The sequence below is a fragment of the Serpula lacrymans genome (assembly GCF_000218685.1).
Source record: "Serpula lacrymans var. lacrymans S7.9 unplaced genomic scaffold SERLAscaffold_2, whole genome shotgun sequence".
Taxonomy (NCBI): Eukaryota; Fungi; Basidiomycota; class Agaricomycetes; order Boletales; family Serpulaceae; genus Serpula; species Serpula lacrymans.
This window is the reverse complement of record NW_006763291.1, coordinates 1,063,122-1,083,159: the sequence shown is the minus strand read 5'-3', so window position 1 is coordinate 1,083,159 and position 20,038 is coordinate 1,063,122. Positions and strand designations below refer to the sequence as shown.

Here is a 20,038-nt window from a genome sequence, read left to right as displayed (position 1 = left end):
AGCACAGGCGTTCTGATGGTCTACTATTCCGCTATCTGGCGCCTGAAACTACGCATCGGCATTATACTCTCCATGTGTTCGTTGAGAAGGGCATAACCGTCTTCTTTCCCCGCGAACGATTGGCTTCTAGTTGTTCTAAGCCTGAACATGTGTCGACAGTTGTACAGCTTTGCTTCATTCCTAGGGCAATCTGCAAGAGAATCTTCAGTTCACAGCGATAGGATCAAGCCGCGAAAACGTGTGGTTAACTGAAGGATCAGTAAGTGCGCAGTCTGTTCCTTCCTATTCAGTTGTGTCGTTGAGCATAATTGGTCCTCCCAAAAACCCCCCTTAGGTTCGAATCGACGAGAACCACGGAGTTCCTTGATCAACGCCAACGGTCATCGTGAAGAGCTGTTCTTTGGTCTAACGCGTGCATGATGTGATATGATGCCATATCTGTTCCCTGGGAGTGTTCTGATACCGTCGGGCCTGTTCGAAGCTCCGCACATCACACTGATATTTCCTCGGTGTCTCAAAGCATCTTCTGAAGCACTGTCCAGTGAGAAGCCGCGCCGCAGAGTTAGGCCGTTTCAATTTCATTGCCTATTTTGGGTTCACCTCAAGAGTAATAGGGCGTCCCTGAACACGTTGCAGTCGAACCTCATTGAGAGTGCTGGGCTTTTGCTACAGTATCATGTTATCAGTCATACAAACGAAGTATCGAACACTAGGTTTGAGGAAAGTAGACCAGATCGTCGGGGTATCATGGATGGGTTAATATTGTGCTTCCGGGTTTACCTGATCAGGAGAAGCTGTGGAGACCACAGCCAGAATACAGCTTCAATTTCGCATGTACCCCACTAAACCGCCCCATAGCCTGCGACAGTCACATTACATTTGCCATGCGCCTTTTACCTACTGGATCATGGTGCTGACGCCGAGGTAGCTACAGTCTCGTTTATTCGCTGCTTGCATCAACGCATGGGCTGCATCCTGGCAAACTCGTGTATAGTGCGTGATGCTCACGCTCGCCAGCTTATACCCCTGTTACTTATAAGCTCCACCACTCTCCTTAGAAATTTGAGTGGGTCTCAATGTTTTCCTCGTCGAATAACCCTGTTATTCTGTATCCACAGCGACTGGCTCGTTCCGGTTCCTCCAAGGTAACAGCATTTTCTGCCCCACCTCGCTTTGCTCATTATACCGTATAGGAGCCGAAAGGTGTCCCAGTTCGTACTTTCAAAGTGCCGGCCTTGACCATAAACCCGCATGCAACAACGAAAGTCGACCTTGACTATAGACCTATGTCAAGGGCCGGTTCCAAGTCGGATCCTGTGTCCAGGTCCGATTCCGTATCCAGACAGGCAGCCCATCCTCCACGCTCGGATACCACGATGAAGTTAATCGTTGCTAATTCGAAGGAGGTCTCGCATGCCCCCACCGATCGTCGATCATACGACAAACCTTCCGGCTCTTCCCGTCACTTCGCAATATACCCAACCGCAGTGCCGGACACGTATGTTTACGAACGGTCTGTGTCTTCGAAATCTGACTTCTATTCGACCTCGGACATCATGAGCGACGATACGGATAGCATAGACGAGCCTATCTTCTTGCCCCTTTTCTCACACAATTCGTCTTCATCTAGTAGTAGTACCGAAGCTCTCCCGGATACCGCATTGCTGGAGTATCCCACGGAGCAGGTGGTCGCTGAACGCTCTCGTTCCAGTTCTCGTTCGCCATCGCCGCCCACCCAGCGAAGCTCTGCTGCCAATACGCACCCTCGCAATCATTCACAGACACCTGTCAACGATGCAAGGGTCGTACTACTTACTTCTAAGGCGGACTATGCATCGTCACGGCCTCTCCCAACCCCGCCTATACCCTTTAACCACTATAACGACAGTGCTGCCCCAGCAGGCGAGCGTGTTACATTATCAGATGGGACAACATATGTTCGTCCCCGCTTACCTTCTTCAGGGCTAGGAGACAGACCATCAGGTCTTGCTCCCACTCAGCGCCACCGGGAGCGCCAGACATCTATCTCGCAACAAAACAGCATTCAACCTGGCAGACGAAGTTCTCCAGAGGCAGGCACTATACCATCTCAAAAGAGGCAGACACCGGTGTCTAGAGATACTTCTCTGGGGATTCCTCCTCCTCCTGGACTAGGGAATGTAGAGTTACCTGAAGATACACATGCTTTATCAGACTCTCCCGAACCATATCAGAGCCGATTCTCCGACCCTCATGTTGCTGTCATGCCACAGCGAAGGAATTCGGATGGTGATCAGTCTCGGGTCTTGCTACCTAAACCTGTACGTTCCAATACGGCGCCTCCCACTCGCTCCGTGCGATGGAACGATAATTTAATATGTCCATCTCCCATACATGCATGCCAGAGAAGGAAGGGTTGGTTCAATCGTCGAGGGTTTGTGTAATTTTTCCATATATGACGAAGGCTAATGTTGTTCGTTTGTTACAGTGACCAATTGTGGACTAATGATGGAGCATATAAACCACCAGCACCAGGTCAGGAGTACCCAATAGATCTCGATGGATATCCGGAACCGCCTGAAGGCTGGCAGAACGAAGAGGGTGTTCGCATTGATATTCGCCATCGCCTAATCCCCAAAGTCCCTCTACGTTCTGCGCTAAAACGGCCCAGACCTCAGGAACAAATTGCGGGATACATCACTGGGTCTGATAATCCCTGAAACCTCAACAAATTTTTCTTCTACCTTTTCTTAATTATTCACGGTCTTCCTCGGCCGATATCTATTAGTCATTCTTTTACGCTTCCTGTTCAAACCCACATGTGCTTAAACGTCCATGCTTATGCTTTTGGGAGGCTGGCTTCCCTACACAAGATGTGTTTGATATACCAATGTATGCTGTGTGTATATTAGCCCGATGAAATTGAAATCACCTCTTGCTGAGTCTCGTCTTCAATAGCAGGTCTTGTTTCATTGATGATCCTTCGCTTTTTTTGGGATGCAGGATGACGGGAGGGTCGCAGCGAATATAACCAATCATCATTCACCTCCTCCACGTCGTCTGCCTCGGACCCCTCTGACTCGATCATCTGAAATTGCTTCTCAAAATACTCAGCCTCGTCGTCCTCATCCCCAATGGCAAAAATCCCTTCATCACTATCATTCGATGGCTCTCTTTTCCTTTTAACAGTCGTACCGGTTTTCTTCAAATTGCCATGATTCGGTAAACGTTGCTTTCCCGAACCTCCTAAATCCTCGAATGACTCCTTTGCGGCCTTTTTCGCACTCTTTGCGGTTGACTTAGCTTTATTTCGAGTAGGTTTTCGGAAGGAGCATCTTATTTCTGGCGCCTTGCCGTTGGCAATATCAGCCTGAGAAAAACGACTGAGTCGGAAAGCTTGGACTCCTGGGACGATGTAAACATTGATGTTATATGATGTCGGTACGAGTTCTTCTTTCATATAGTGAGTTGTCAACAACTGTACAATGAGTGCCTCCGTGTCCTGCATTACGCTATGAGTCGTGTTATGTAAAAGCTGAAATGCACGACACGTACATCCTTCGAAAGTCCCACTTTCCCGCCCGAAATTTCATTATAATCCAACGTGAATCTCTCCTTTGCCTTTTGCCTTCTTCCGCCGGTCTCAAAGGTACCACCACCTAGTCCCCGGGAAAGATCTCCCAGGCCACTCATAGTGAGACGTTTACCCTGTCGCCCGACCGCCTCCACGATCTTGAGAAGCTGCCACGCCTCAAACGTTACATTCTTATGAACAACGGTTTCTGGGGGACGTAAGCAGTTATCACAATGTCCGCAGCGTTCAAAAGCGTCTGATTCTTCCGTGGTCCATGAGGCCATGGAAAGGTCGGCGGAGGCGGAGAAGTACCTAGAGAAGAAATAACACAGCTGGGTTTAGTATGGGGGCATAATATAGAAATGAAAAATGGAACGGGATGGGAACCTTGCAAATAGAATCTTGCGGCACTCCTGAAGATCTTGAACGAAGCGTAAGACGTCGTAAACTACACGGGAGGAGCATGGAATTAATCGATCATTTACGGGAGCAGGAACGTGTATTGGGGTATAGAAGACAACTTACGTTTCGCCTGGCTTTCTGCATCTTTGGAGGTGATAGATGATTGCTTAGTAGCATCCTGTGGACGGTAATAAAGGATGCAATCTGAGGCTTTACCGTCCCGGCCGGCACGACCAGATTCCTGGTAAAATCCATCAAGGGATTTCTGCACAATGATTCCATCAAGCGATCAAGATTATCAAACATTAAAGTTACCAACCGACATCTAAAAAACCGTAGTTAAGTGACTAAACTCGCAATTTAACAAACTGAGCTAACCGTATGATGGAGAACAAAGCGAACGTTGCCTTTGTCAATGCCCAGGCCAAATGCTAGTGATTGGTGAAGTGGAATGGTGAGATATTGGGGAAAACCGGGAAGGATAATACAGTATACTCACCAATTGTGGCGCACACCACTTGAACATCACCTTGTCTCCATTGCCGGTGTAACTGTTCTTTTTTACCATCAGGTACCTCTGAGTGATAGACACCGGCTTTAATGACACCTCCGCTTATTTGGTGCAAGTTTTCTGCGACCGACTCAGTATCCTGGATTGCAAAATGTTCGATGTTCTATAAGGACGAGTGAGGCAGATCTTGGCAATATTCCGAACCTTTTTTGTGGAACAGTACACTATACCGCTCTCATCTCGATGTTTCTCCAGTATGTACTCTACCATTGCCTCGATGACCTGAGTTGTGGACGACGGTTTTGGCAGCACGGCATAGTGTAGATTTTTACGATACAGTGGGGCAGAAAAATAGACTGTGCCTTGGCGTGTGGCAGCTAGTGTTAGTATTTAAAGGGAGAGAAGAAAGCACAAGGGGGATGCAGGTTAGTCTACACACTGAGAAGTTGGACATGTACAGACCTTTACCATCTACTGTATGCTTCATTTGAAGAATTTTCAGTATGTCGTTGAGTACTTTAGGAGGGCACGTAGCGCTGAGCGCAAGGATAGGTACATCTGGAAAATATTGCCGAAGCTTCCTCAGTTCCTTGTAATCTGGCCTGAAAAGACATTAAAAGCCAAACAGAGCATAGAGGAATATAAGTTACCTGAAATCATGGCCAAGGCTGGAGACACAATGAGCTTCGTCGATTACTATGCGTGCTGAAAGATGGAACACATGAGTGTGTTAGTTTGAAGAAGGAATTTATACAAATGCAACAACCAAGCTTGGCCCCATCTACAAGCTTCTGTAATAAAGACATGAAGGTCTTACTCTTGGCTATTTTTTCAGGCTGTTCATCACGAGAGGTCAAAGGCCACCTAATCAGCAAAGAGCAAGTGCTTACAGTGACATAGCATAACTTTATATCCTTAGCAAAATCATCCATTGAATGCGACCTTGAAGATGCCATGGCAGTCAGACGAGATAAAATTGAGGACAATTCCCCCTTTGAAGTGCCAGATGTTAACATAACAGCCTCGACTACAGTAAACTATGCATTAATGGGAATATCGATGGGCTAGAGCAAAATGAAAACACTTGCTTCCGGCCTCCCTTAGATGGAGAATTTGATCGGTCATGAGAGATATAAGCGGAGAGACGACCAAAGTACACCCAGGAGTTAGAATGGCAGGAAGTTGATATGTCAGTGATTTTCCGCCACCTATACAAAGGGAAGAAGTGGATAGGGCTATAACTGGCACCGAAGCAAATACCTGTTGGCATGACACAAACAACATCACGTCCGTCTAGATTTGCATTGCATACACTGTATGACGGAAGGACATTGTTAACACAATGCAATACAGAAAAAGTGAAAGATGAGGGCGATACCCTTGCTGGCAAAGACGAAAGTTGTCAATATGAAAGACCTTCTTCATTCTGACCTTCAACTGGGGCGACCAATCAAATTCGATGGTGTAGTCAATTACTTCTTGAGCTTTTCCTTTTCCCTTTCCTTTGCGATTAGCGGGGAGATCTACTGAAGATAAACGCGGCTGATCCGATGCTTGAACTTGTTTCAATATATCCTCTTTCTCTGATACAAGTGATTTGCGTAGATCTTGGAGCTTCCGAGTTTGTTCATCAATTCCACGGATCTCGGCCTCCAAAGCAGCAAGCTTAGATTTCGTTTCGTGTTTGCGGATGTACGATGGCCCTGGCTGATCTGGAGGCTTTGACAGTTCTACGGGAGGCGAACTCGAGAGCTCCTGCTCGTATTGAAGGCGCGACATATGGTATACTGCATCCAGCTGATAAACATCAGATAAGATGTCCATTGAATACCACGATTTTTGCGACTAACATCGTCAGAGTCGATATGATCAGACTCCCATAGGAAATCTGATGTCTCCATGATGTTGTATGTACGATCCTAGCCAGCGGTTTCTGATCCTTGAGGTTTACGAAAAGAATGAGCACAAGAAAGGCCAAACTACAAGAAAGAAGACAGGACTGATATCGATATCGTACACTGGTACGGTCCGAACTCGGAGAACTGAGAACTCGCGATGGTGTCTGCAAGAAAGGAAAGCCAAATGACACCGTGACGCGATCGCGTTATTTGAGCATGTTTGGTCTTTGTGGTGGCATGCGTCGTCATTAAGCACCGCGACCATCAACGCCGTCCATGCAAGTGATGTAAATAAATGTACGTTTCTTATGTTCGCTTATCATACAGCTATGTAGTTACTTATGGACACTTGACTTTATTCATAGATTCGTATATTTTCAAGTAGCTATGACTGCCAGTGATGAAGGTAGGCGACTCTATACTCGATTCGACGTCTCAAATAGTTGTAGGGCTTGAAACGCGAATGATCCGCGATTATCCAAAATCGCTTTCCTTCTCCATGGTGTATATCCCCGTAAATCATCAAGTGCGGAGATGAGGATTGTTTTCCGTCTTCAAACGCCCCACTATTCAGATCAAACCGTGAAAGTATCGGGCTTCATGCACCTCGAGCTCGCAACAAACACGTACCAAGTTAATGAGCAGCATAAAGTTGTGCACAAGATATTTACGATATTTTTGGTAACGGCTACCTTGTGCATACAGGCTGTTTCATTTGCATATTGAATTGAAAGTCACCCATCGAGCACGACGTTGGTGCAATGTCTGCAGTGTCTGGTTTATCAACGGAAATTGAAAAGAGGTATATAAGGCTTAGTACGTGACTTTGGCTGTTCGAGTTCCTGTGGGTGCTGTGGGCTAATTATCCGTTGGATGGTTGCTACAGCGAGGCTTGCCTGGTCGATCGAAGATAAATAAGCTGTTCGTACGTGAGTGCGGCTCAGTAAACATGGAGGTCACTCGCCCCGGAGGAACGACTCTAGAAATTCGGTCTCGACATTTGAGCGTCTGTTTCGGATCCGAAAATCAGACATATGCCTTGAGGCCTCGATCAACTTTGGAGAAGTGGCTCAATGGCAGTAAAGTCGTTATGTGATAGGTGAAATAGATGAGCGGTTTCTTCACTCGTGGCACGATGCGAGGGTTTGGCACCTTTTCAATGATTCCCACTTTCCCCTCGCTTAGAAAATGAATGGACGCATGCTTCTCGAGTTCACATTCCCGAGCTCCGGTTTCACTCTCAAGCAGAGCCCCGCCGAGAGCTCACGATACATTTCTTGTCTGCGTGATTTCAAGAAACAACACCCGTGATAAGTCGCCAACTAAAGCCGTTATCGTTTGCTCCATAGTCCGCGGATATATCTAATCTATAGACTTGGAGATACTCGAGTTTGCAACGAGCATAACGAATGATTGCGGGGTATCGTATCATGCGCAGCTGTAACAGGCAGGCAAGTATGTATCCATAACAGGGCTTGCTAATTCCCGAATAAATGCGCAGATCTCTTGCGATTGATAAGCCAGCTCGATCAATAATATTTCGCGTCATCATATGATTAAGCCAAGATTGCTGATATGATTACACACCTGTCTCTATACAGATATATAAATCAAGGCAATTCAAGAAGGCGTATATCTGAGTGGCTTTATTCCCGTATTCATTACATCTTAGTATTATCTTTGTTAAAACCATTGTCACGTCTGAACAACTCACACTTTATACTGCTAAGGTGCCTGCATTTTTTACATCGTTCATCGCAAAGTAATTAACTTGTAGTGCCCATTTCAGGTCTGCCCTTTTGCTCAAAGGGTGAGTTCTTGTTCATGATGATAGGATGTCACTAAAGATATTACCTGTCGTGGCCTTCATCAGGTGGAACTAGTCCTTGCGGAAGCCAAGGCCGAATTTAAATCCTACCAGATTGACCTCGCGAATAAACCAGACTGGTATGCACCCAAAGTAAATCCGGCGAGCAAGGTGAGCAATTAGGCATTTAAACTATTCATATCGGCGCTAATTGCCATCCCAGGTCCCTGCTGTTGCCTATGGAGGGCCTGATGTTTCTCCAGAAACGCCTTCCCGACGAAAATTGCCGAGTCACTCGTCCTTCTTGAATTCGTAGCCGACCTCTATCCTTCAGCCCGTCTCCTCCCTTCAGATCCCGTTGCGAGAGCCAAAGCACGCTTCTTCATCGATGTTGTTTCCACCAAATTTATACCGGCTTATATTGGTTTCGTCCTTCGTGGAGAGTCACGCGAGAACGTTTTGACTGCCGTCGAGGCTGTCCAAGACCTACTACTTGCCGGAGAGAGCACTAAGTTCGCAGTCGCTGGTCATTACACTATTGCAGATGCTGCTCTCGTACCATTCATGGCAAGATTACGAATTTCGGCTGAGAACGATGTTGGTACATTCGAGAGAGGTGAGGGTAAAAAGCTGGTGGAAGAGCTGCAAAGCGCCAATTATGCCAGATTCAACAACTACATAAACTCGCTTTTCGAAAGGGAAAGCTTTAAGGCTACTTTTGATGAGGTCAGTCTATTTCATTTTACCCGCTGCATAGACTAATGAGGTTTACGATGACCAGGAATATGTTAAGGCTATGTTTCTCAAACGAGCTGGGACTGCGCGCGCAGGCAAATGAGTCTGTATTGCAAACAGTGGCATACACTCGGTAATCTGAGAGCGCACGCATTTGGGGAGAATGAAGTTATATGTGACAAATAGTCATTCTACATTGAGTAGTATCGACAATATCTTCTTGGTAGCTAACATTGAGGTGTGTAAATGTGGAGAATAACACATTCATCTGCGTAATAATTAATAATAATAAAAAGACCCACTCTTTTCGATAGGGGCTATCATTGAGCATATACTAACAACCCCTAAAACAACGGCAAAATGTTCCCTCAAATTCATTTGGACACTGTCTTCTGAGCTCATTTCCAACCTATCAACACAATGTGTTGAGAAGAGAGGCATATATGATGCCCCAACATTATAAATGGAAGACCCCCTGCACTGTGTAAGTATGAGACGTTGCCTGTTCGGGCCTGATATCAATTCTTGTGAATGTGCATCAGATATGCCAAGTTCTCCATGCGCTGACATATCCAAATGCAGCATTTGCTATAGATGATGATCGTCCTGACACATGCACGGGCATAGTATGTTCGCGGAATCCGGAATAACGCACAAGTGCTTTGTTACTACCTTATTGGTCTACCAAACTGCAGCAGAGAGGTAGTGATCCATACTTGGGGACCAGACCTTGACATCCTTCCATTCCGTAATTTAAATATTAAAAAGCAGATTACGGAGGTGGTAGAGTCCCTATGTCTATAACTTGCACTGCTGTTGAGACTGGATGGATGGATGGGCCGAGTACTTTTTTCAGATCCCAAAAAATCCACAGATCAGTAACTCAATGGGTCAGTCCTTATATGACTGTTGCAGGTGTGTTTGACCACGGTCGAGGACCTTGACTCCCAGTCGGAAACAACAATATTTAGGCCGATAGAAAATGATTGTCACCGAATATATCATTCTGTATCTATCTAAATACCAGAATGACCCTTTCAATCCTTAGAATATTATTGTCAGCTATTGTAGAATATTTACACTGAATATATTGTTTTGAATCATTGTCTTTCTTTGATTTCAGGACCATTCAGACTCAAAACAATTGAAAACAAAAGCTATTGATTTATTGGGAAGCATCAAAAACAAATGAAAACGAAACACAACAAATTACAGCAATTTACTCGAAAACGAAATACAATGATATCTGCCGAACCAACATGATTATGCCTTTGCATTGAGTTTCTAGAATCAAAATAGTATAATATTAGTACTAGCAGACCAATAAAATATTGTGGTACTCACCATAATAGCAGCATCTGAAGCATATTTCTAAAATAAGGGTTAGCAAATATACAGAGAATATGAGAAACAACCTTACCCGTTGCAAATCCACCAGGAGGTCCTTGTAGAAGATGTTGAAGTCCACCTTGTGTCTAGTGGGATGATCTTGAACCCCATTTCTAGTCCACAAGTTCCTGCAGACCTGAAGAAGAGTCAGTTAAATTTATACATAGGGCCTTGCTGTAAAAAGTTCATGGTGGTACTGGGATGGAGGTGGTATGAGGACAAGGAGATGTAGTGTGTTGTGCTGGGGCAGCAACATTTTGGGGAACTGGTCACATGACCAGGATTCCATCCAGACTGTCGTCGAGACACCGAGACAAGTTGAAGTCAAGTTGAGTTCATGATCAGAGTCAAAGTCCAGAATCTCAATCGTTTTCAATCGTGAGAAGTTTTTGATTATATCAGTGTATTTGTTTGGCAATCATATATTCACTGAGATTCAGTCTAATTCTAATTCTGTCGTGTCGTTTTTGACTGGGCTTGACTACGCGACAATGTCTAGACAGAACTTTTAAAAATGAACATTGTTGTCACGGTACTCGCCTGAGCTAAAATAGATCGCTTTCCGTTGAGGACGACTACCAAAAGCTCTGCTTCACAAGAGACCTTCCGTGTTTTGGCTTTGATCATCGTCACAGTGGAAGATACTCATCATGATAGGTTGGTGTTTTCTGTTGTAACCTGTTTGTTGCAGTATGAGTTTGTATCAGGTGACCAACTCATCTCCAACGCCCTGTTCTCCTCCCAGTGATTGCAGTGTTTGGAAGGATGTGGTACTTTGTTCTAGGAGACCTGGTTTGCCACTAAATGTCAAATCCACTCTGGCCCAGTGCACTCTTAGTATTGCATGTGGCAACTTAAACTTCAAGGTTCAAGTTCGATATGACAAATGAAGTTCAAGTTGTCCCACAGAATGTCCTCTTTCATCAAGTTCCGCGGGGACAGCCCTATTGGATGACAGTCCTTTGGGCGTGGATCGACCGACATAGTTACAGTGTGAATACCAGTGATGCGGGGATGTCGTATGTTTACCTCAGGCTCAGGTTGTGATGCGGAAGATGGCAGACTGTGAGTTCCCATTGTATTTAGGACTATCTTTTGTCGCATTATAAATCATTGTCATCGGTCAGGCGAGTTAGAGGGCTTTAATTTGAAGTCAAAGTCGGTATTCATTCTGCGCTCACTCGATATTTACGGTGTACTTACTGTTGTCAGGATCGTTTGGGTCTCCCGAGGCATACATGTCCAGTAATGTCATTTTACACAATGAAATGTTTTTGTTGCATGGGCACTGGAGAACAACATAAATCAGTGAGCTTGGGCTACATCGTTTTGTGCACAACGACTCCGTGGCGAAAGCCAGTGTTTACGCAGAAGGTCACATTTAAATGAAGTAGCGATTGGCGCATCTTCGGGACGCATCCCCAGCGGTATCTAGACGCGCTTTTGACAGTCACACTTAGTTCCCTCCCAGTGTGGATTGCGAGTATCTTTGTCTCAGAGGCTGTGGTTTCAATTTTGCGTATAAAACCTGTCCTCCGAGAAATCACCATTTAATCGTACTCGTGGATACTGGTGTCATTGAATTTTTCACCATAGACGGGCAAATCTTATTAGCGCAATCCGTGATGTTGATGGCTCATCAAGAGCACGGATCCCGTTGCTCTATCGAATCGACGATGACTATCTCTCATTTATCAATTGTAAAGTTTCTCATCTCATCTCCAATTCTCTGAATCAAATTGTAATTCTTTGCCTGTGGCTCCCAACAGAAAATGTGTCCTTGGTGACCACTGCCTTGTTCGCTTTCAGAGCGGCAGCGGAATTTAAGGATGCCATTCTCGGCCCTGAGCGCTGAGCCGTGGCTGTATTGGACGGTACGTACTTAGAACTACAGCATGCTGAAATAATGGCAGAAAGGGGATATAACGACACAGATGCTGTGATTTGAAAATACAAGCAAGGGGCTAAGGGGCTAGCACTGAGCGGCACTGTCTAGGTATATTGCGTGCATCATGTCCACGACTTGGAAAAACGATTTTTTTTGCCCCCAACTGGATGCCACGGGCGTGTAAGCGGAACTCAAATCAAGTACATATTTCGTCGCTGACGCCTATAGCTATTCGTTTTAGGACAGATGGAACCCCGTTCATTTCAGATGTAGTGGCATGGCTATTCTGGATTACTAGGAAGGCCGTTAGCTGGCTGTTCGTATAGGTACTTGTCACTGTCCCAACAAGAAAACATAAACTTGAGGCCTGCATATGAGCAACAGACCATCACCGGGAGACCGTCGTGACGCCAATTTCAATGCGAGGGCTTTCTCTCACGTTGTCATCCTTTTATCCTCGATTGGTCCGAAGAAAAACTGCTATTTGCGTACTTATGGCACAGAAGGCCATTTCTAGTAGTCCAGAGTGACATCTTTGCTTCGAAGATCATCAGATCATCAGTGCCACAGATAAGGGCCCATTGGTATAAGTCGTCAGGCGCAGCCGGTGTACTAGCATCGCCGGAATGTATATAATCCCACTGGACTTCTATCTGGCTTCGAGGATAGGGACATGTCAGCTTTACCCACTACCCCTAGTTTTTATTTCGATTTACAGGTGTCCAAGGTGAATACATCCTCAATCAAAATTAGATTCATTACTCATGAGTGTCCCTTAGTATTTCAATGGTACATATATTGCCTAGAATCTTCAATCATGCCTGCTCATCGTCGTGAATTTATTAGTCGCTGGTTTGGTAGTATGGGTAAGGGTGCTGGAGTATGTTGAGTCGCTGTCGTTAATGTCAGGATTATCAGGTGTTTGACTATTGTGTGTCTTTGGACGCGGAGGTGAGGTTACTTCCTTGTTACTAGGGTTTCCCTTCCTGATATTGAATATCGATTGGCAGGTACATTGGATATGGCAAAGACAATGGAATTTTGCCCGAGTGGTGTTTACAGCAGCGCGCTATATACCGTGCGTTGGTGCTATCATGACCGTGATCAGTGAGTTTTCTTGCCTCTCGTGAATATCATTCACCGTATTGAGAGAAATTTAGATGCCAATGCAGAGCAGACGGGAAATGTCGGTTTTATATTCTTTATTGAAAAGCTGCTGGCTTAAATAAAGAATGTATAGTGTAAACCATTCGAAATTTCTTCAAATCGTAAGTATACTAAACAATTTTCCCCTCGCAACTCAATTCTGACATACATGGCCTATGCAGTGATACACGTTTTGGGCATCCTTTCTGCAGAGGGTATGATATAAAAACCCGTTGAAGTTTGTAGTGGGCTAAATATCGTTTTCTAGGCCTTCTCGCTGTGCGAACATATGCCCTCTGGCAGGGCAATAAAAAGGTGCTGGCGGGAATACTGGTATTCGGCTTGGTAAGCGCTCGTGTACGTTCAATTGAAAAATACTGAATAAATGTTTGCATAAAGTTTTCCATTGGAGGGAGCATTTCCGTACCATATTGGAAGAGCAGTAGCCGTAGTAAGTTATGTGTTAAAAATGATTCGTTATAGATCTTACCCGCGCTCTATAAACTCAGGTAGTTGCCTTTTCCTGGGAGACACGACTTATGCTATACAATATGGATTTGTGCTATTTTTTGAACTTTGTGGGTATCATTTACACATCGAGTGAACCCTTGATCTGATGCCTACACCAACGCTCAGTTTTGCTAATCACCACCGCCTTGGCAAGTTTCAGGCATTACCGCTTTGTTAAAGGTCTATTGATTACCATACTTATCCGCGATGGTGTGATGTATATGGGTTGTATAATCTGTGCGTCCATCCATTCATCCATTGTCATTTAAAAATGTCATTTCTGATCGGGGGCTCTTCGGAACATCAGCTGTGACGATAATTAACATCATCGTTAACATCGCGGTTCCGGTGAGTGCGCTGAGCCCGCGAGAAATGATCGATCTAACCGTTCGCTTTCTACATTAGCTTGGATACACAAACTCACTCGATGCGTGCGTGCATGCTTCGTCCCTGAACTTTACATCTATGATTACTGAAATGAGGTCATAGGCTACAGCTTGTCTTGCATAGCGTGCTGGCATCTCGCATCTTCTTCCACCTCCGTGAGAGCTATGTGGGCGGAGTTATCGAAATGTCGTCGTTCTCAGTCCCGACATCAGGACTTGGAGAATCGACTCTGCCAACCTGAATCGGAGGACGTGCGCTCCCATTTCCCAATTCTACGCCCATATGTGCTCGCCAAGAGCTGACGTGAAGGAATCCATATCCTGAGGCTATCATATTACGTCCGTGATTGAACCACCTCACTATCTGTTGCCTCGCTGGAACTCCCTTTTCGAGGCCATACAAATTGCTTGGTTTGCTGGATGATCGGAAAATTTATGATGTACTGATACTATAATATCTGGCTGTACTTCGGGCTTCAAAGTTTTTAGGATAATGCATACAATACCTCTAAGCGTATATTTTACAATAGAAAAATGCTAATACGGCAACATCTTGTATGTAACTAATACCACATTGTGTCAAGGAAGTCTTGGGGTTAAGGTTAGTGTTCCGCCAGTTTCAAAGCTCTGCCGTTTCAACGTTGAAACGGTACCGTCATGTCGCGGGGTTCGGACTGAGGTGTTTAGTTTAGCGGGACTCATTTTCTACGAGTTGCTGACTGCGCACCCAGCTCATTTGCCTATCGATATGTAAGCCAAGCTCAGCATTAAGTGACTGACTCTGGGGTAGACATCTGACTTGTTCTTAGGCAGTGAACAGTTGGTTGTCAGGTGAGTTGCGCTCTGCATTTCCACAGAGATTTGAAATAACTGTATAACAGTCTTAGTCTTAGGGTGCCACTGTCAATGGATGTCAATATTTCTAACAGTGGCGTACTTGGCGGCTTCCCATCATTGGCCAGGTACTTGTTTTGAAAGAGGCGCTCAGATGGAGAGTACAGAAAGTAGACTTATCCCGGACAACTCGTGTCATGAATTAAGCCGTTTGATGCGGTGTGTGGTTCTATGAAACAGGATGTTAAACCTGGATATGTGAGTCACTATTATAAGGGCTCTATCCAAGCATTGGGGACGGGGGCTGGCCTTTTGTCCCGTTTGCCTGCGAAGTCGTTGAAGATGAGTCCTGCGAACCATGTGTATTCTGCTTTCGCATTCTTCGGATTTATCTTACCGGGCATTTTGCTACCAATGCATTTCCGAGGTGCGTGGTTCCCTGTTTTATTTCCAAAGCGCGAATATGAATTTATTGGCAGCGAGGAACATCGGTACATGTCTTTATATCGCGTGGACGAGCTTGCTTTGCCTCGTTGGATTCTTGAATTCGATTTTATGGAATGACAACGTCACTAATAGGGCACCAGTATGGTGTGATATATGTCCGTGAACCTTCTTATAATGTATGTTATCCATCCTTTATTTTTTTCCCCAGCCAGTCGTCTATTGATTGGTGGTCGCGTCGCTGTACCGGCAGCTTCAGTATGTATTGTCCGCCGATTACACCTTGCTACCAGCGCATGCTCTGGGCCAATTCGGAACAATACAAAGGCGTGTAATTTATTTTCTCCCACATTGTAGGTTTCTCATGGTCCGCTGTAGCAATGGCGAGGTATTGTTGTCGACCTTTCGATTGTGATGGGAATACCAATATTATCTATCATTTTAGGTATGTTATGGGATACTATCACAGGAGTTAGCTGACCAAAACTATATAGCATATATTCCTCAGTATCAACGGTTCTTCATCTTCGAAGAGGTGGGTTGCTATTTCGCTATAGCGAATGTCACACCTGCCTTTCCACTGTTTGTAATGTGGCCAGCTGTAATCGGACTCGTCCTAATTTTCTACATGGGTAAGCTGGTGCCTGCAAAACCTTTTCCTCAAAACTGACAACCGGTAGGCCTGGTCATTCGTACCATTATACGAAGAAAGGCAAATTTTCAAGAGCTCTTAGGAGAAAATAACAATCATCTTATCTGGGATCAGTCTCATTACTGGCGACTTCTGACTCTCGTTGTCATCGTATTCCTATGTTCATTCCCTCCAGGTATATATGACATCATTCAAGACGCAACTTTGGATATGGTGCAGCCATGGGTAGGATGGGACGTCATACATGCCAATATTTCTGAAGTAGTACAGTACACCTCTGCCGAAATGCGGTCGATTCCTAGGCTTTCATCAACTCTACAGTGGGCACGGTGGTGTTATGTAGTGTATGCTCTCACGTTCTTTACGTTCTTTGCTTTTACGGAAGAGGCTAGGAGGAGGTATCGTAATGCCTTCCTCTATGTTACTAAAAGCACAAGCGACGTGTACTCCAGAAACTCTAGGAAAATGTTTGTCACCAATTTTCGGTATTTCAATAGTTCGTTTGTTAATTCGCCTTCCTTGATTTAGGCAAAAGCGCCTCGAGTCCTTTTACAGCGGAGAGTCTTCATCAAGCAACACTCAAAAGCATAAACCTACACTTCATCTTCATGTCCTTACATCGCGCACATCCGCCGGAAGTTTAGGCAGCTCACCGTGTGATTTGAATGGTGTTCGGTATAGCCCCACCAAAAGGGAGGTGCTTGGTTCTATACCAGGGTCAACTGGATCTCCTGTTCAAGGCGACGAGGATTTAGAAATTGCGCCTCTATCGGAGATTACATACCAGGAACCTATCCAAATGGTTTCATCGGTTTTGAGTTAGCGCTGAGTGTGGGCTCATTACGAACGTGAGGCTGCTTTCTCCGACGCCAGTGATATATATACTCATGTTATACCCCTTGTTTCAGAAGACGTCTGTGTATACATGGTTGACCAAACTAAAACATCATGATCTGGGATATTTGTATTGCAGAGTCTATATGAGAGCGTGATGGTTAACTGCGATGAGCACTCTACCCACGAACAAAGAAGATGGGACAAGTCTACCACATCATCCATCGTTGCGATTCGGTGCCAGGTGAACTAACGTCCGTATAGGTGGGTGAGGCTGCTAGGATTACAAACTCGGATCAGGGTGGTACAGCAAAAATAAAATTACACTAAGTCATACTACGTTCTATCTGCTGACTGCTTTTCACTCGTAATACGCTGTGTAGGCCTCGTCTGGCAACTTTATATTCCAGACAGAAGGAGGACGAGTGTCCGGACGTCTCCTCCCTGCTAGGAATCTCGCTACCCCATTAGCCGAAGGACGCCTCCCAGGTTCCTGATGCCAACATTGGCCTATGAAGTTCCATAGTGAGGAATCCAGTGTGTTATTATCGGGGCGCTCAGGTCTTTTCCCTTTCTTAAGTAATTGGTATATGGCGTGGTCGCCATGGCTTTCTTGAAAAGGTAGTCGACCTGAGTAAATCTATGCAAGCGTTTAGATTTTAGATCGATTAACTAGAGGCGAAATGTCAACTACCTCGTAGCCCACCATTCCATAGGCATAGATGTCAGTGGCGGCACTGACACGCCCTTCCTCCTCGAGCAGTTCTGGAGCAGACCACCTTGACGTCGCTTTGGTATGCACGGTGGTGCTATCTAATATGATTCTCGAGTCTTCTGTAGAAGTGACACCAAAATCAGCTAAACAAGCCCTAAAGGAATTGTTCACGAGAATATTATCCTACAAATACATATAATCAGTCTCAAAGCTTGGACGACCCCACGTAGCTTATCGACTTACTCCTTTTAGATCGCCATGTAGAATGGTTGGGCTGGCGTTATGAAGATACTGGAGACCCCCTGCGATGTCAGAAAGCTATACAAGGGCGTAAGCTGGTGTTTGCGATGCAACTTTCCTAGCACGGAAATATCTTACCAGGAGCTCCCGGTCCACGGTTGGATAACGCTTGAGAAATGACAGCACGTTACCGTTCTCCATCCACATTGAGACGAAGCCTACATCTATGCCCTTGTGGAAGATACCAAAGAAGGGCAAGATGTTGGGATGATTGAGGTGTCGCCAAATAACGGCCTCGCTCGAAAAATGCTGTAAATCTTCATCAGAATTCAAATCCAAAAGGACTGTAAGATACGGCTGAACCTACTTTGAGAAATTTTTCGGTATGATGGCCCTGAGTCATGCGCATGACTTTGACAGAGACTGTGGTTTTTTTATTGAAAACGCCAGAATACACGTCTCCAAATCCCCCCATTTTACGAGTTTGAGTGTTGTACTGTATCAAGTCCTCACGTAGTACTAAACGATGGGGCCATCTACTGGACTTCCTTGATAATCGAACTAAGGCACTGAGAAGACGGTGGCGGCAACCAGACGTTGTAGAAGCATCTTCCAATACCTGAGTGTCTCCGTGTGACGATCAACGATTACTGGGTGCACTGCACTGAACACGCACCAGCTGAAGTAAATCCACAAGGTTTTGCGCTCGGTCACCCCTCTCCGAGTAAAATGCTCCCTCCCAAGCTGGAGCTTCCACAAAACTGATCAAAAGAGCACGAATGACATCAGTATCTGAGGGAGGGATGAACGGGATTGTCATTTTGAAGTCTAAATGACCTCTACATTTCGGCGACTGGAAAAGAATAGAATCAGTTGAACGATTTTTGTACCTTATCGACTGCTTACCGCTTGTAGCATGCTTTGGAATTTTTTCCTTATCTCGTCCTGCCTTGCTATAGACTCAAACTGACTCCATCTTTCCCATACTCTAACAGCGCCTTGTAGTTCTTGCAGTAGCCTGTCAACTATGTAAGTAGGATGATCAAAAGTATAGCATGTTTTGGACATTACCTTCTATCTTGAACACAAAGCTTCAAGTGTACATAGGCACAACCAAGGAGACCCTGGACATAAGTATGTATGCCTCAGACTATACAGACTTGAGTCATCTAAAGGAGGGCTTACCGCGTATATCTTTACACTCCGCATACAGTTGGAACAATCATCTATATCAGCTTTGGCAAGCCCGCGAGTTTTACGCAGGCGATTATATAGATCGTGTAGTGTATCATCGATGATATCTTCGAGAGGCTTAGGTAAAGCACTCCTAGTAGATTCAAGGGAGGCCCCTCTAGTCATGCCGTTTGCCTATATACGTGACATCGTTAGATAAAGAGATCATCCGAGTCATCGGGGGTAACATCAACTCACAACGTACGCTTGATGGTGTTGGGGGCCAACGTGATGACCACTTGCTGCACACCCTCGAAGGTGTTGGGCCATCGCATGGGCAGGTACGGATTGTCGGCATCCCTGACACGACATCATTTGATTGAGGGCTGTATTGTACATCGCGCAGGAGTCCCTTCAAGTAGGTGAATGCGACAAATGTCACAATGGAAGAGGGTAGTGATGAATTAGATGTCCGAGTCGCTGGAGGACGAAGGAACTGGCGCCGAATATATATATGTCGCTGCAGAGCCACTGGCACCCCTGCAGACCTGTTCTAGCTCAAAAACGACATTGTCGCTATCCATTTTCATAATAAGTACTAGTAGACGTAACTTCAAGGCCCATCATGGACACTGCCGTGCTGATTCTCATGCCTTACACGCCATTCAAGCACTTTGGTCATTGCTATGATTCGGATAAGAAGGTCAGCTGTTTTTTTGATGCACCACGGACGTAAATGTTACCTTTGCAAGTATGCTGTTGACATGATTATTCACAAAAGCGACTCGCAATACACACGGACCCACAGATGGTGTCGCGGAAAGACCGACGCGCGGACCTAGGCGCGGACTATGAATAACAAAGTATATTCGAGTACAACGCTAGAACAGTCCCTCTGGAGAATCGTGATTACTTACGGCT

At 45.3% G+C, this 20,038-nt stretch overlaps 8 protein-coding genes across 9 annotated transcripts; 5 read left to right on the top strand and 3 right to left on the bottom strand.

The window, feature by feature from the left end:
• Positions 1-1,296: 1,296 nt before the first annotated feature.
• SERLADRAFT_456766 (uncharacterized protein) lies at positions 1,297-2,706 on the top strand (the record flags this gene model as incomplete). Its single annotated transcript, XM_007313428.1, has 2 exons — positions 1,297-2,413; positions 2,468-2,706. 2 exons carry the CDS (start codon positions 1,377-1,379, stop codon positions 2,697-2,699), a joined length of 1,269 nt encoding a protein of 422 aa, XP_007313490.1.
• A 69-nt stretch (positions 2,707-2,775) lies between these two features.
• SERLADRAFT_445074 (uncharacterized protein) lies at positions 2,776-5,891 on the bottom strand (the record flags this gene model as incomplete). Its single annotated transcript, XM_007313427.1, has 16 exons — positions 2,776-2,784; positions 3,341-3,481; positions 3,535-3,865; positions 3,941-4,001; positions 4,079-4,220; positions 4,275-4,280; positions 4,334-4,386; positions 4,455-4,605; positions 4,671-4,843; positions 4,929-5,068; positions 5,117-5,171; positions 5,233-5,302; positions 5,357-5,493; positions 5,555-5,674; positions 5,727-5,779; positions 5,845-5,891. 16 exons carry the CDS (start codon positions 5,889-5,891, stop codon positions 2,776-2,778), a joined length of 1,689 nt encoding a protein of 562 aa, XP_007313489.1.
• Positions 5,892-6,729: 838 nt separating this feature from the next.
• Positions 6,730-7,122, top strand: SERLADRAFT_377843 (uncharacterized protein; the record flags this gene model as incomplete). Its single annotated transcript, XM_007313426.1, has 1 exon — positions 6,730-7,122. One exon carries the CDS (start codon positions 6,899-6,901, stop codon positions 7,088-7,090), a length of 192 nt encoding a protein of 63 aa, XP_007313488.1.
• Positions 7,123-7,313: 191 nt separating this feature from the next.
• SERLADRAFT_412825 (uncharacterized protein) lies at positions 7,314-9,009 on the top strand (the record flags this gene model as incomplete). Its single annotated transcript, XM_007313425.1, has 7 exons — positions 7,314-7,456; positions 8,037-8,094; positions 8,154-8,174; positions 8,199-8,342; positions 8,395-8,461; positions 8,488-8,897; positions 8,929-9,009. The coding sequence occupies 7 exons, from the start codon at positions 7,314-7,316 to the stop codon at positions 9,007-9,009; spliced, it is 924 nt and encodes a 307-aa protein (XP_007313487.1).
• Positions 9,010-10,169: 1,160 nt separating this feature from the next.
• SERLADRAFT_433250 (uncharacterized protein) lies at positions 10,170-10,551 on the bottom strand (the record flags this gene model as incomplete). Its single annotated transcript, XM_007313424.1, has 4 exons — positions 10,170-10,190; positions 10,251-10,277; positions 10,327-10,423; positions 10,493-10,551. 4 exons carry the CDS (start codon positions 10,549-10,551, stop codon positions 10,170-10,172), a joined length of 204 nt encoding a protein of 67 aa, XP_007313486.1.
• Positions 10,552-11,986: 1,435 nt separating this feature from the next.
• On the top strand, positions 11,987-14,791 carry SERLADRAFT_456758 (uncharacterized protein; the record flags this gene model as incomplete). Its single annotated transcript, XM_007313423.1, has 16 exons — positions 11,987-12,093; positions 12,794-12,910; positions 12,963-12,972; positions 13,030-13,049; positions 13,102-13,134; positions 13,194-13,290; positions 13,344-13,369; positions 13,424-13,451; positions 13,512-13,546; positions 13,600-13,674; positions 13,729-13,780; positions 13,839-13,907; positions 13,966-14,076; positions 14,147-14,187; positions 14,245-14,270; positions 14,329-14,791. 15 exons carry the CDS (start codon positions 12,857-12,859, stop codon positions 14,465-14,467), a joined length of 816 nt encoding a protein of 271 aa, XP_007313485.1.
• Positions 14,792-14,865: 74 nt separating this feature from the next.
• SERLADRAFT_445070 (fungal pheromone STE3 GPCR) lies at positions 14,866-17,134 on the top strand (the record flags this gene model as incomplete). The annotated part of the gene is made up of 10 exons (XM_007313422.1): positions 14,866-14,975; positions 15,035-15,051; positions 15,155-15,486; positions 15,539-15,661; positions 15,715-15,830; positions 15,882-15,948; positions 15,998-16,135; positions 16,184-16,622; positions 16,684-17,003; positions 17,064-17,134. The coding sequence occupies 7 exons, from the start codon at positions 15,291-15,293 to the stop codon at positions 16,976-16,978; spliced, it is 1,374 nt and encodes a 457-aa protein (XP_007313484.1).
• A 216-nt stretch (positions 17,135-17,350) lies between these two features.
• Positions 17,351-19,909, bottom strand: SERLADRAFT_456752 (protein kinase; the record flags this gene model as incomplete). Of its 2 annotated transcripts, none has more annotated exons than XM_007314268.1 (11): positions 17,351-17,629; positions 17,696-17,887; positions 17,948-18,022; positions 18,083-18,253; positions 18,312-18,563; positions 18,621-18,797; positions 18,851-18,962; positions 19,016-19,068; positions 19,130-19,312; positions 19,383-19,613; positions 19,666-19,707. In XM_007314268.1, the coding sequence occupies 11 exons, from the start codon at positions 19,705-19,707 to the stop codon at positions 17,351-17,353; spliced, it is 1,767 nt and encodes a 588-aa protein (XP_007314330.1). The 2 variants fall into 2 exon arrangements, with proteins under 2 accessions (XP_007314330.1, XP_007314329.1); XM_007314267.1 differs by adding an exon at positions 19,861-19,909 and having other exon boundaries at positions 17,438-17,629; positions 17,684-17,887; positions 19,376-19,801.
• Positions 19,910-20,038: the final 129 nt, after the last annotated feature.